Source organism: Talpa occidentalis, unplaced genomic scaffold (assembly GCF_014898055.3).
Source record: "Talpa occidentalis isolate TD23 unplaced genomic scaffold, MPIMG_talOcc4v2.1 talOcc4.9, whole genome shotgun sequence".
Classification (NCBI taxonomy): Eukaryota; Metazoa; Chordata; class Mammalia; order Eulipotyphla; family Talpidae; genus Talpa; species Talpa occidentalis.
This window is the reverse complement of record NW_023605305.1, coordinates 94,667,684-94,681,225: the sequence shown is the minus strand read 5'-3', so window position 1 is coordinate 94,681,225 and position 13,542 is coordinate 94,667,684. Positions and strand designations below refer to the sequence as shown.

General features: G+C 54.7%; 1 protein-coding gene across 1 annotated transcript; it reads left to right on the top strand.

Annotated features, from left to right (window-relative positions):
* The first annotated feature begins 1,683 nt into the window (after window positions 1-1,683).
* GFI1 (growth factor independent 1 transcriptional repressor) lies at window positions 1,684-13,293 on the top strand. The gene is given in 9 exon segments (XM_037498651.2): window positions 1,684-1,734; window positions 4,087-4,301; window positions 4,604-4,786; window positions 7,196-7,339; window positions 7,342-7,477; window positions 7,479-7,680; window positions 7,781-7,918; window positions 9,520-9,685; window positions 11,964-13,293. Coding segments are annotated over 8 exon segments (1,263 nt in total). The 5' UTR covers window positions 1,684-1,734; window positions 4,087-4,186; the 3' UTR covers window positions 12,143-13,293.
* The last annotated feature ends 249 nt before the right edge of the window (window positions 13,294-13,542 follow it).

Sequence of the window (13,542 nt, the reverse complement as noted above, 5' to 3'; positions counted from 1 at the left end):
AAAATGATAATTTTTCAAAAAGAAAGCATTTTAAGGCACTGCCATGATCACCAAACATTTCTGGCAAATCTTTCGATTGAAAAATCTAATTTTTTGAAAGCTCTAATTTAACCGCAAATTTAAGTTAATTGCAAATTTAAAATCACTTTTAAAAAGCATCCCATAGGACTTTTTTTTAATGACAACTTTGGATAAATCTAAAATAAGGTATGTTATTTAGCAAGAATTACTCCCCTTCTCCCAGCATTTGACACCAGAGATTTATTGTAGTAATAGTGCGAGTAGTGATCAAAATCTAACTCAATTCATTTAGGAAAGTAACATAATTACAACCATATCCTCCCTGTCGAGAAAGAGCATAGACTATTCAACACGGGCCACACAGTACGATCACGGCATGCAGTGTAGCCTTGGAGATAGCTGCGTTTGTATATTTCCGGATAAGATTTAATTCCCGTTCTATCAATAGAATTATTTAGTTAATTAATGCAATTTATTCATTTACTCAGCCCACAGACATTTGTTATGAGCCTACCAGGGACATAATGCTGAAGATCCAGCGTCTCCCCGCATGGAACACAATCCGAGCGAAGATTTCATGATCAATAATCATGAGGGTGGTGCTTTTTCCGCGCTTTACTGCTGCGCCCCAGAGCCCTCGCCTGGGTCTGACCTCAGGCGCCGGGGGAGTCCGCGCCGGAGCTACCTCTCCCCCCCGGGCGCCGGGACAGGGCGGGGTCGACCGCGCAGTCCCCCTTGCGCCCCCCCCCCCGGCCCCGACCCCCCGCGCTCCCTCCCTCTCCGGCTTTAATTTCGGGGCTCCGACCACCGGAAATTAGCCTCGGGCTGAGCGGACCAGGAGGGGCGCCGGCGGCGCGGCGTGGGGGGGCGCACCCTCCGCTGCGCCCGGCGCCCGCGGGACGCGCCGCCAGCGCCCGCTCTGCTGGGGGCTCGGCGCTCGCCCACCTCTTCCAAATTTAACCATTACCTAAATCCGAAGGGAAATGAGCAAACCTCTCGGATTGGGTGTCAAGGTATTTTCAGCCTCGTTGGGCGTATTTATCCCCAAGTGTTTCCACAACAAGCTATTTCGGGGCCGCGGGACAGGTTTCGCTCTGCGGACGTTGTGGCCACTCGCCGGGCTCCAGGCCGGCGGCACCGCGGGCCGGTGATTCACGGCCCTGACCGGGGGCGGCGCAGTCCGAGCAGGCGGCGGGGTTGAGGGGTGTCCCGGGACCGGGGGACTGGGAGGCACCCCGGGAAGTGGACGCTCCCACTCTGTGGCGCTCCAGTCAATCTGTGTCCTGAATCTGTGACTTCTTCTCGCGGCGGAAGTCTCCCAGGAGCCAAGAATAGTTCATTTTCTTTCGAGTCATTTCTAGTGCATGGTTGTCTGGGCCTCCGGGGCCCCCTATCCTTCACCATCCCCAGAGAAAAATTGGGAAGAGCCACCCGGGGGTGCAGCTGGAAAGGCCAGGTTACCGGTGTCACCCCTACTTATCCTTGCGCAAAAGAGGAGCGCGCCCCGAGGTCCGACTGGGGGTGGGGGGGTGGAGTAGGTCTGAGAGGTCTAAGCAAGCTACTCCTCAACGCTCAGGAAGTGAAGCTGTGGTTTTGGGGGCTGAACTCGGCAAAAGATTAAAAAAAAAAAAAAGTCAGACAAGCGCGGTCTCTACTGAGAGCAGCTCAGTTTGAGAACTCTCCGAGCGCTGTGCCCGCGTCCTGACCCCGCAGGTAGGTCCCGGGCGCCTGTTCTGCTGCTCCCTCCCAATCCGGGGCGGCCACGGAGGCTGACCGGGCACCGGCTGCGCGGGGGCGACCTGAGGGTGCTCATGGGCTGGGGCCGCCGCAGGCCGCCGAGCAATTGCCAGGAGAGCTCTGGCGGTTGGGTCCTGGAGCGACCCGCACAGTTGAGCTGGGAATCAGGTGCGGGGGGAGCGCGTCGGGCCCTTGGGTGGTTCTGCGGGGGAGCGGGAGCCACTCGGGATGGAAACATCTGCTGGGGAGACGGCGGCAGCTGGGCTCAAGAAGTTGCCCCTCTGCGCCTTCAGCTCCAGCCTTCCCAGGCCTTGACGGCGATGAGGCCCCGGCGACCCGGGTGCACCCAGGGGGCCGCCCCCCCTCCCCGGGCCACCAGCTGCTGCACTAGGCCACCTTCCCACGCGCTCAGCCCTTAGCCCTCAGCCCTCCCACCCCGTATCCACTCCACCCTTCCAGAAACCGGCAGAGCAAGCCAGAGATGCGCGGGGCGGCGGCAGGGTGAGCCCTGAGCCTCGGCGCGCGCCGCGTCCCGCGTGGTAGCTGCCGGCGGAGACCCCGCGCGGCGCTGGGGCCTCCACTCCGTGGCCCTTCCGCGCCCGGTCCAGCTCCGCGCCAGCGCCGGCCCAGGACGCAGCGGGGCCCTCAGGACCCTTCTGTCCCGTTTTCCTAATTCTCTGAGTTTCTTAGTTTAACGAATTGGATCTTGCATTCGTGGCTTCTAATTAGCCGCTAAAAAGGCGTCTTTTCACCATGTCGCAAGGAAACTGAAGCGGCGGAAACTCGCCCCAGCGCAGCGCAGCGCTTGAAACCTGGAGCCGGGACGCGAGGGGCCGACCCGGGCTGGGGCGGGAGGTACCCGCAGCCCTAGGGACCTTCTGACGCCTAGTCCGCGGGAAATGTTGCTTGGGCCTCCGCTAAATGTCCCAGGTGTCTTTCCTCCCAAGCGTGTCCCCAAACCTCCCCCACCCCAGAAAGGGGACACAGTGGGGCGTGGAATATTCTCCAGGGAATGAGTCCCCGAGGACTGGTTTTGACCCGGGAGCAGCCACGGGAGGACTCAGAGCTGCCCTGCGTCCTGCAGCGGGAGCCTCTCGGCTCCGGTGTGGCGGCCACAACCACGCAAAGCCCAAGAAGAAGGGGTCCTACCCGGGTCCAGGGTCCCCAGGGCCCTTGTTTCTGAACTAGCCCAACGGGCCCCAGGAACTTGCAGCTGCCGTGTGGACGCGGCCCACGGTGCCTGCGCTCTAAGGATATAGATTGGTTTTCCCTGGACCTTCCAGCCCGCCTGTGCCCGCCCCCAGGCTGGCCCGCGGCGGAGCTGGAGGCACTGTCCCGCCTCCCCGCCGGGCTCAGGTTTCGACTTCGGGATTAGGTGAACTGATTGGGGGTTAATGAGAGCGGCGCAGCGGGCAGCTAGCTCGCGTCCAGACCCGCGCCGGACCCTGACTCCGGCCTCGGCGGATTCTTCGCCGACTGCCCAACACCGCGCGCGTCTTCGTTTGAGCGCGCAGATCCAGCTCAGCTTCCCCAGGAGCAGGTTTTTGGTGAGCGTAACAGAAAGAGCTTTTCCCTGGGACTTGATTTTTGACATTAGGTCTTAAAGGTCTGGGGTGTCTGCCCCGACCCTGCTTGCTCACGCCGCACCCACGTCTTGGGGCCAACTTTTGCGTCGAGCAGGGCCCGAGTGAGGGACGAGCAAGGTCACCGGGAGGCGAGTTTTCCCGGGGACCCGGGTCGGTCTGCTGCCACCACCACCACCCCTCTTCCTGTCCCTCGCTTGCTGCCCTCCGGACCGCGCCCCTTATCCTACCCAGCGCTTCCCGCCCCCGCTGGCACCCCCTTCAGTCTGCAACTGACTCTTTGAGGTCTTGACTCCTGGCCTCTTCCCGGTCCTCGCCCACCTACACACTCCCCAGCTCCAAACGGATCCGCGCGCCCGGGTGCACCTCCCCGGGCGCAAGCACAGCCACACGGGCTGTGCGCGGTCCAGAGAGGGTAATTTGGCCGTTGAGAACTTAGGCATTTCGCAGGGTTTGCTTATCTGAACGAGTTTTGCTGTGGAAGGGGAGGGTCCAGAGCTGTGGGCAGGGCAGAAGGAAGAAGTCTGAGCCCCGGGTCGGGACGAGTTTTACTCTGAGCTTTGGTGGCGACGGCGGCTCGCGCCACCTGCCCGAGTGCCACCTGGTGAGCGCGGCGCCGAGGGCCAAGCCCCTCCTCCCAGGCCCTTCCTCGCTCCTCCCCGGCCCGGGCTCTGCTCTCCGCCCCGCTGCCCAGTCCCGGGCGCCGGAGGGTACTAACCCGCGTTTCCACCCTGTTCTCTCTCAGCTCTCCGCCCCGCCGGGACTGGGCAAAGATCCGGGGTGACAGTGGGCTGACGACGGCTCCAGGGACCCTTGGAGCAAAGTAAGGAGCGCACCGGACCACCATGCCGCGTTCGTTCCTGGTCAAGAGCAAAAAGGCTCACAGTTATCACCAGCCGCGCTCCCCGGGACCGGACTATTCCCTCCGCCTGGAGAATGTTCCGGCGCCGAGCCGAGCAGGTGCGGGGCGCGCGAAGGCCGGGCGGGGCTGCTCCCTGGGGCGCGCGCTGCGCCCCGCCATCCCCCAGGAAGCGGGAAGGGCGGCCCGACATCCCCTTTTACTGCCTTTTTATTTTGGTTTATTTCCTACCGTCCGGATTCCTTCCGGATCTACAGCCCAGGTGCCGCGGCCTCTCTCCCCCGCCCTCGGCGCCGGGAGGGCTCCTGGCCAGGTCTGGGGGCGGGGGGGAGACGTCCGGGTGCCACGGCCTGGGCACCACGTCGAAACCCAGCCTGAGCCCGCACCCTGCTCCTCTCCGCAGACAGCACCTTGAGCGCAGGCGGGGCGAAGGCGGAGTCCAGGGACCGTTCGTCCCCGGAGTCGCAGCTGACCGAGGCCCCCGACAGAGCCTCGGCCTCGCCAGGCAGCGGCGAGGGCAGCATCTGCGACCGGAGCTCGGAGTTTGAGGATTTCTGGAGGCCTCCTTCGCCTTCGGTGTCTCCAGGTAGGGGCGCTTTGGGAACTCCTGGGGCTGGGACAGCAGGGCCCCTGCTGTGAGGAGTGAGGTGGCGCAGCTGTGGGCGCAGAAATGCTAACCGGGTGACGGAGAATCTTTCCGAGAGGCGGGAGTTAGCGAGAGGAAGGGGCCCCGCGGGTCGGCGTCGGGCCTCTCCGGACCGGGGCGCGCGCTCGCGGAGCTCGCGGCCTGGACCCCGGCGGCGGCTCGGCTGCTGGCACCTGGCGTTCGTTTGCGCTCTCTCGGTGGTCAGAAAAAAAGGGATCATCTTGATTGGCACCAACGTCGACATTTCGTTTTCTGACCAGAGCTTATTGTTCAGAAAGAACCTGGGTCCCAGAATCCAGATCCCGCGAATCCCAAATAAATGGGGATCTGAGTAGTCTGAGAAAAGAAGTGTCGTTGCCTGTAAAAATTAAGCTCGCTCCCCGGGCGTTGGGCCTGACAGCGAAGGGTGTCAAGTGAGAGGCGAGGCTGGGTCTTTGCAGACCCGTACTGGGGGCCCATTTCATTTTTCGTTCTGCGGGGTTGGCCCGGTCTTTGGGGCCATCCCGCCGGTTTCTTTTCCCTCCAGCAATGAGTTTTGCGCAAACTGAGTGACTGCACTGTGGGGTGAGGTCTAGTCTGGGGTTCAGGTTTGGGGAAGGAGAATGCAGACTTGTGGGACTTGGCTAAGGTCGGAATATTTCCTGGTTGCGTTTACTAGTTTTATTATTTTTTAAAAGATTCTTCTATCTGTGCACACAAGAGCTGGGGCACAGACCAGAGATGGGGGGGGGGTAGGGGGGGCGGGTTGTGTGAGGATTCACCAGAGACAGAGTGGGGTACAGAACAGGCAGACTGACTGAAATACACTGCTGAGGGGAGCAGCGTGCTAGACAGGAGAGGTCTGGGGCGCCATGTGGATAGCACCTTGTGAGTTGCTCCCTGGCCGGAGGGGGATCCAATTTGTGCTGCAAAGGCTGCGAATTGCTCCATAGTGCAGCACTTAACCCCTAGTGCCACCAGGGAGGCCCTGCAGTTACTATCTTTAAAAGATACCCACAGCTCTGTCCCAAACTCAGAGCACTGACTTGGCCAAATCTTAGCTCCAGCGAGTGTGTTAGGGTGCCCCGGACTGGAGGGTTCTTAACTGTGCAGTGCAAGGACTGGGCTCCACCTGTTATGTCTCCGTCAGAATTCAGGTGCCGCCTCTCAGTGAAGAAGACTGACATGTGTGTGTACATGTACAGATTTGTAAATCTGTATGCACTGAAAGTATGTTGCATATCTGATTTTGGCAAAATTTATGTGGATGGGGATGCAGAAGGCCAACTGAATTCGGAGATCTATTATCCTTGCAAGTAGTGGCTAGCTTTTAACAGTATGATCTCTTAAGAAATTCGGATTCCGGGCCTCCCCAGTGGCGCAGCGGTGGAGCACTGGGTTGCAAAGCTGCCCACAGCCACTGCAGCACCGGTTTGATCCCCGGCCGCAGGGCGAGGGTCCCACATGGCGCGCAGACCTCTCCTGCCGCCCGCTGCTCCCCTCAGCAGTGTGCTTCGGTCCTTCTGCCTGCTCTGCTCCCCGCTCTGGCTCTGGTGAATTCTCTCACCCTCCCGCGCTTCTGACTGTACCTCGTGCTTGTATAAATAAATAAATAAATAAATAAATATCTTTAAAAAGAAAGAAAGAAAGAAATTCGGATTCCCACCCAATGGGGAATATTTGGCAGGTAGTTTCAAGCCCCAAGCTCCCTGCTCTCTGCCCTTTCTTTGCCTGCAAAAGGATACTTAATACCTTTGAAGAATGCTAATGTCTTTGGGGGTTTTTCCCCCCGGACAAACACGTCTTGGGTTGGCTGAGCCGCCCTTTATCGTTCCTCTCCCTCCTCCTTATCGATTCCACGAAAGAGAAAAGACCAGAGGGAACTTGCAGGGGCGGAGATAGAGCCGGCGATCTCTACCCACGATCGCTGTCCAGGGCCCAAATGGTCGTGGTCTCCTCGTCCCGCACAGTTCGGCTAAGAACATTATTAACCAGACCAGACCGGGTGGCGCGCCTTTCTCTAGGGGACCGCCTGGTGCTCCCGTGCACCAGAAAAGAGCCCCTTCACGCCGTGCGCTGCTGCTGCTGCCCTGTCACTCACATAACTTACTGTTCTCTTCACCCGGGTCATGTTAACCGCTTGCTGCCTTAGCTGCCTTCGAGATCCCCGAGGTCTCAGGAACCAGCCCCCCCGTTTTATTCTTGGGGCTCTCTGGCCCCTGAGGCAGCGCCCAGCGCAGGGGGTGCGCAACCAGCAGTGTGCAGCGGGCAGTCGGCAAACCCGGTGCCTGGCAGCAGCGGACGCATGCGAGTGGCACGTGCCACCCGGTGCCTCAGGCGCTGACCGCACGCCCTCTTGTGCCTGCACAGCCTCGGAGAAGTCGGTGTGCCCGTCGCTGGACGAAGCCCAGCCCTTCCCCCTGTCCTTCAAGCCGTACTCCTGGAGCAGCCTGGCGAGCTCTGACCTGCGGCACCTGGTGCAGAGCTACCGGCCGTGCGCGGCCCTGGAGCGCGGCGCGGGCTGGGCCTCTTCTGCGAGCGCACCCCGGAGCCCGGCCACCCCGCCGCCCTGTACGGGCCCGAGCGGGCTGTGGGCGGCGCGGGGGCCGGGCGCCCGGGGGCGGCAGCGCGGGCGGCGGCGCCGCGGGCGGCTCGGGCCTGGGCTCTACGGCGACTTCGGGCCCGCGGCCGCGGGGCTGTACGAGCGGCCGGCGGCGGCGGCCGGCGGGCTCTACCCGGAGCGCGGCCACGCGCTCCACGCGGACAAGGGCGCCGGCGTCAAGGTGGAGTCGGAGCTGCTGTGCACCCGCCTGCTGCTGGGCGGCGGCTCCTACAAGTGCATCAAATGCAGCAAGGTGAGGCTCCCGCGCCCAGCCCCGCCGAGGCCTCGCGCGCCCCGCCCCGCCCCGCCCCGCCGCGCTCTCAGCCGCGCCCTCCCGGCCCCCCCCGCCGCAGGTGTTCTCCACGCCGCACGGGCTCGAGGTGCACGTGCGCAGGTCCCACAGCGGCACCAGACCCTTCGCGTGCGAGATGTGCGGCAAGACCTTCGGGCACGCGGTGAGCCTGGAGCAGCACAAAGCCGTGCACTCGCAGGTAAGAGCGGGGCTCCCGGCCGTGCGAGGCCCTGCTCTCGGTTTCTTTTCTTTTCTTTCTTTCTTTCAATTTTTTTAAAGATTTATTTATTTGTTCATACAAGAGCTGAGGCACAGGCCAGAGGTGTGGGGGGTGAGAGGATTCACCAGACATAGCGGGGAACAAGACAGGCCGACTGACTGACTGAAATGCACTGCTGAGGGGAGCAGCGGGCGAGGCAGGAGAGGTCTGCTGCGCCCTGTGGGCTTCTCCCTGGCCGGCTGGGGGATCGAACACGAGCTGCAGAGGCTGCGGAAGCTTCACAGGTTGCATCTTAACCCCTTGCGCCACCAGGGAGGCCCTCTTTCTTTCAAGATTTATTTATACAAGACCTGGGGTACAGGCCAGAGGCCCGGGCGGGTGAGAGGATTCACCAGAGACAGAGTGGGGAACAGAACAGGCAGACTGACTGAAATACACTGCTGAGGGGAGCAGCGGGTGAGTCAGGAGAGGTCTGCTCTGCACCATGTGGGTAACTCCCAGGCTGGGGATCGAACTCGTGCTGCAGTGGCTGTGGATTGCATCATAGGTTGCTTCTTAACCACTTGCGCCACCAGGGAGGCCCTCACGTTTTCGAATTCGGGGATCTTCTGCTTCTCCGTGCAGCACCAGCCACTCTGGGACTAGCAACTTTCCCCCTGGACTTCCCAGAATTGGCCCCCGGTCTCCTCCATAAGCCCCTGCTCACCTGCAGGCGTGTTGGGGAAAGGTGGGCGGGGGCTCGCACCTCTAGGCAGCCCTGGAGTTCGGTGTCACATCATTCTGAGCTTCCAGAGGGTAATCTGGGTCATTACTTTTTGAGTCTGAGAAGAGCTTCCTATCATCTCGCTGCTGATACATCAAGATTTAGCAGTTCTGTTTCTTTGCCTCACTTCTTTTTACCAAATGGCTGTCACCCAGCTGCATCGACCCCTCCCGAGTGAAAGAGGCTCTCAGCTCATTTAGAGCATCCAGTGACTTATTTGTCCTGCTGTTATTTCCTTCATTCGTTCTATAAATATTTGTAGCCCAACTTTCCAGGTGCCAGGTACTTTAGAATTACCACCACATCAGGCCCCTGGCAAGATGCCCCCAAGGAGATTAAAAGTTAACTGAGCAACAGAGATAAACAAATAAGTACAAAGTAACCAAGACCGGAGAATGCTCACAAAGACTTATTTACTAAGAAGAGTATCCTCTCATCTCTTTCAGCAACCACACGGCCGCGGGGGAGGGGGCAGTCTGAATAGACTCAAGTCTAACTAAGCCTCCTTTTGAGGGTGGAGAAGTGTTTGTAAATGGGTGTCAAAAAATCAGGGTGGGGATACTTTTTTTTTTTGACTTGGGGTGTAGAGGGTTGTGGGTGAAATGTGTTTTGGTAGAAAAAGTGTTAAAGGGGAAGAGGATAAGGGTAGGGGGTGGAGGTTGGAAATAAACAGAGGGGATAAACAGGCAAGCTATGTGGAAGGGGGTCCTGAGAGAAGGAAATTTGGCTTTGGGGATTTTAGGATCAAGCTGGTTGGTGGTGAGGAGAGTTAACAGTCAGATGATGCAGTAGGAATGCCCCATCTTTCTCTACATAGGAACGGAGTTTTGACTGTAAGATCTGTGGCAAGAGCTTTAAAAGGTCCTCTACTCTGTCCACCCACTTGCTCATCCACTCAGACACCCGGCCCTACCCCTGTCAGTACTGTGGCAAGAGGTTCCACCAGAAGTCAGACATGAAGAAACACACCTTCATTCACACTGGTAAGCCGAACCCTCTTGATTGAAGGCAACACTGGGTGGTCTGGTGTGTGTGTGTGTATGGAGGGTGGAGAACAGCATTATTCTTACCCCCCACCCCCAGGCCAATATAACACCTTCTAGGTGATAGTTTGGTCCCAGTGTGAGTGATGAAGAAGACCTTCCAGATGGAGTTAATCACTGCAACGAGTTAAAGAAATCAAGGAAGCAGATTCACTTAGGTTCATTTACATAAAAGTTGTTGTCCCCATAGGGGCTTGATTTGGGTTGTGTCTGAAGAACCATTCAGCAGGTCAGCTGCAGTTTCTCTAGCCTTGCAAAGAATATTTTCTTTTAGTTTAGCAGCTGCCCCAACTGCTGCCTGCTCTCAGTGAAATATGAAGCTGCAGGGTCCTCTCAGAGCATTGCTCTAAATATTTACCTAGAGATTGAGGACTTTCTCTAGGGTTCCCACCCAGCCGTTTGCAGGAGGGACTATATGTGGCCTCTCTAGCTACCTGTTTAGGAGTCTGAAAGCTTATTCTGATGGAGGAGGAAAAAAATAATGATAAATATTACTAAGGTCTCTGCTAAGCACTCTTTAAATTCATCATCTCATTCTATGCTCACAAGTCTGGGTGGTAAAGATTATTCCTAATCCCCATTACAGAGATTAAGAAAATGAGGTACACAGGCTTAGGTGACCTGCCTAGGGTCACATAGCTAGCAAGGGGCAGGGTCATGTCTTCTGACCTCAAAATGTCTATGCTCTTAACCACTGTTTACTGTATTCTATTTTCAGAATCATGTGGGTTGGTAGATATAGAAAGCTTCTATTCACGTATTGTCCTTTTCAGCATATTAACAAGTCCATGCCATAGTAGTGATAACTTTTTACCTAATATAGTACTTAATAGTTTATAAAATGGTTTCAAATCTAACACTTTATTTGATCCTGAAACACTGAGAGATTGAATCCTTTACCAAAGAGCATACAGAATAAATCATGGGGCTATGGAATGCTTTTGCTTCTAATCCTAAACTCTTTCCCTAATGTTTTAACTGTATGTGTGTGGCCATTTTATTGCAGGGAGCACTCTCTAATAGTCAACGAAATTTACTCTAGACCCAGAATTCTGACTATTTCATTCCAGTATATGAGTACTGATTTAGAACAAATTGCAATGTGTTCCAAACACCCACCATTGATATTTATAAGTATGCTTGAGCAGTCAGGATGCCCTATCAGAAAATCCAGGATAATATCCTACTTTAATCATGTCCTCTTGCCTGAAATTTCCATGTAACTCGCTCCTTTTGAGTAAAGGTATTCAAGACACTAACCAAAATGCAAGTAGGATCTTGGCTGAATGAGATAGTAAGCACTTATCAAACATTTACTATAGCTGGAATTTGTTCCTCAGATTTGTTTGACCCTAAGGAGATAAGCTAAGTTTTGATGGCTGGTTCCTTATCAAGGAAATCTGAAATATAAAGACAGAAAGGGAAACAGCAAGAGAGACAGAGAGTTCATCAAAAATAAACTTCATCTATTTTACATTTTTTCCAAGTCTAAGCCCAGACCATGCTGAGGCTATTTGGAAATCCATACTATTTATCCATACTATTTGAAAAGACAAAACCTTTCCTGTTTTTTATGTATTGATCTGTGGTGAAGAATTGCTGGTACATAAAGAATCTGATACTTAACCTCATAAAAAGAAAATAAAATCAAGAAAGAAAATAGGATCATCTACATTAAGAAATTTGCATAGCCTTAAGGAAGTTTGGCTAAATGTGGATTTCTAAAAAATGAGACTTTGAGAAATGGCCATGCTTCAGATATGTTCTGTTGTCCTTCAAGAGCAGGAAAGAAGACAGTCACTGATCCATACAAACCAACACCCACTTGGAAACTCAGATTTGAAAACTTCCTCTGAATTAGAAGTCACATGGTTTGAAAGACAGCCTCCACCCCCTCACGTTGAACACCTGCTTTGGGAGCTTTCTGCTTCTAAAGTTAGGGGAGTCCTCTCAGGGTAGATTCAGCTGCAAGTCTGGGGAGGGTACATGGCCTTTGCTCTGTTTCCGTTTAGCAGGAAACGGTTTGAGGCATTGGGCTGGGAACCCCCACTCTGAAAGTCTTTCACCTGGTGCACCCATCGCTTCCCAGGACTTGTGTTGCAAAACGTCACCCTCCAAGTTGTGCAACCAGCTGGTGCCAAGAGCATGTGGGTCACAGTGAGCCCCTTTAGTGTTATCAGACTCATACTTCCTCCTCTCCCCCCTTCCATCCCTGCAGGTGAAAAACCCCACAAGTGCCAGGTGTGTGGCAAAGCATTCAGTCAGAGCTCCAACCTCATCACCCACAGCCGTAAACACACAGGCTTCAAGCCCTTTGGCTGCGATCTGTGTGGGAAGGGCTTCCAGAGGAAGGTGGACCTCAGACGGCACCGGGAGACACAGCATGGGCTCAAATGAGTGCCTTGCAGGGCCTCAAGCTGCGGCTACACAACACTACAGAGGGCATCCACCCCACTTGCACCACCCACTTCAGTCTCTCAGGTCCCCTATTTCAGTCTGCTGATCCCTCTAGGGTGACACCCTCATCTTCCTTCCTGGAACTGCCAGGGGGATAAGTTACCTTTTCGAAGTTCAACCTGAAGTGGAATCAAATGACTCACTGGGATTTGGATACATGGAATAATTTCCTGTACATCTGAAGACTAGAAGTCAAGAGGGGATCAGAAAAAATCTTCCTATTCCCCGCCTTGCTCCACAGACAGGAAAGTCCTTGAGGGTTTTTCCCTCCTCCTCCTCACCTACTCCAGGCACTTGTGTGGAAGAAGAGGAATCGCCATTTGCAAGGTAGACAGACTTATGCTAATGTTTTTATCTAGAATGAAGAATGAGTGGGGTTTTTTTTGTTTTTGTTTTTTACTTCTGGGGAGTCTGTTGACCCTTTTCTGTTGGGTGCTACCTGTAAATCTTGGAGAAATCATTTCTCCCGAGTGAAGACTGGTTCAGAAATGTCATTGGGGGGAGTTTTATACTTTTGAAAATACGTGCTACACCATTGAGCCTGCCTCAAGAAAGAGCAGAAGAAAAATGAACTTGGAGATGAGCGATCCGAGGTCTGTGAAAGCTTCTACAGAGGAGGTGGAATCAGAAGGCAATGCCTTGGATGAGCTGTCAGCCATTCCCTCAGTAGCTGTGTGATGACCATCAGCTACTATGGTCCCAAGCCCCTGTGCTAGGTACAGGGAACCCCTACACCTCCTGCCCTTCAAAAGCTGACAGTTGTACCTCCAGTGGCTGGGTCTGTTCTTTCCCTTTAAGGAAACTCTGAGAAGACAAAATGGGAATCTCTCTTGAACATTCCCTTCTCACCCATTTGGATTTTATCATGCCTGAACAAAAAATAGCTGAACAGATACTTCAAAGATTCATGTGTATATTCAGTGTTTTATTAAGCTGATATTTTTAAGATGTCTAAGTTAGCAGGCAATTGTATGAGGGAAAATGTGGCATTTTTACCATAGTGAGGTTTGTAAATGTTTTTAGATCTTTGGGAGTGCATTACGTTTGTTAATACATATTTATTAGATTGATGTTTTAAATTAATAAAGTATTAAGACTCTTCTATATTGCATTTCATTTAGACAGGGAATTTGGAAAAGACTTGGTTTTGTCTGTAAGGAGGGTGGGCACTGATGGCAACTACAGTGGAGAGCAAAAGCCATGCAGACAAACCAAGATGCAGGAAATGGTAAAATCCAATTTTTGGTTTTCATATGCTTTTTTCCCTTCTACACCCCAGAGGCCCTTTTTTAACAGAAAAACTAGATTTACAAAATTAACCCCTTGGTTTGTAGAATCCC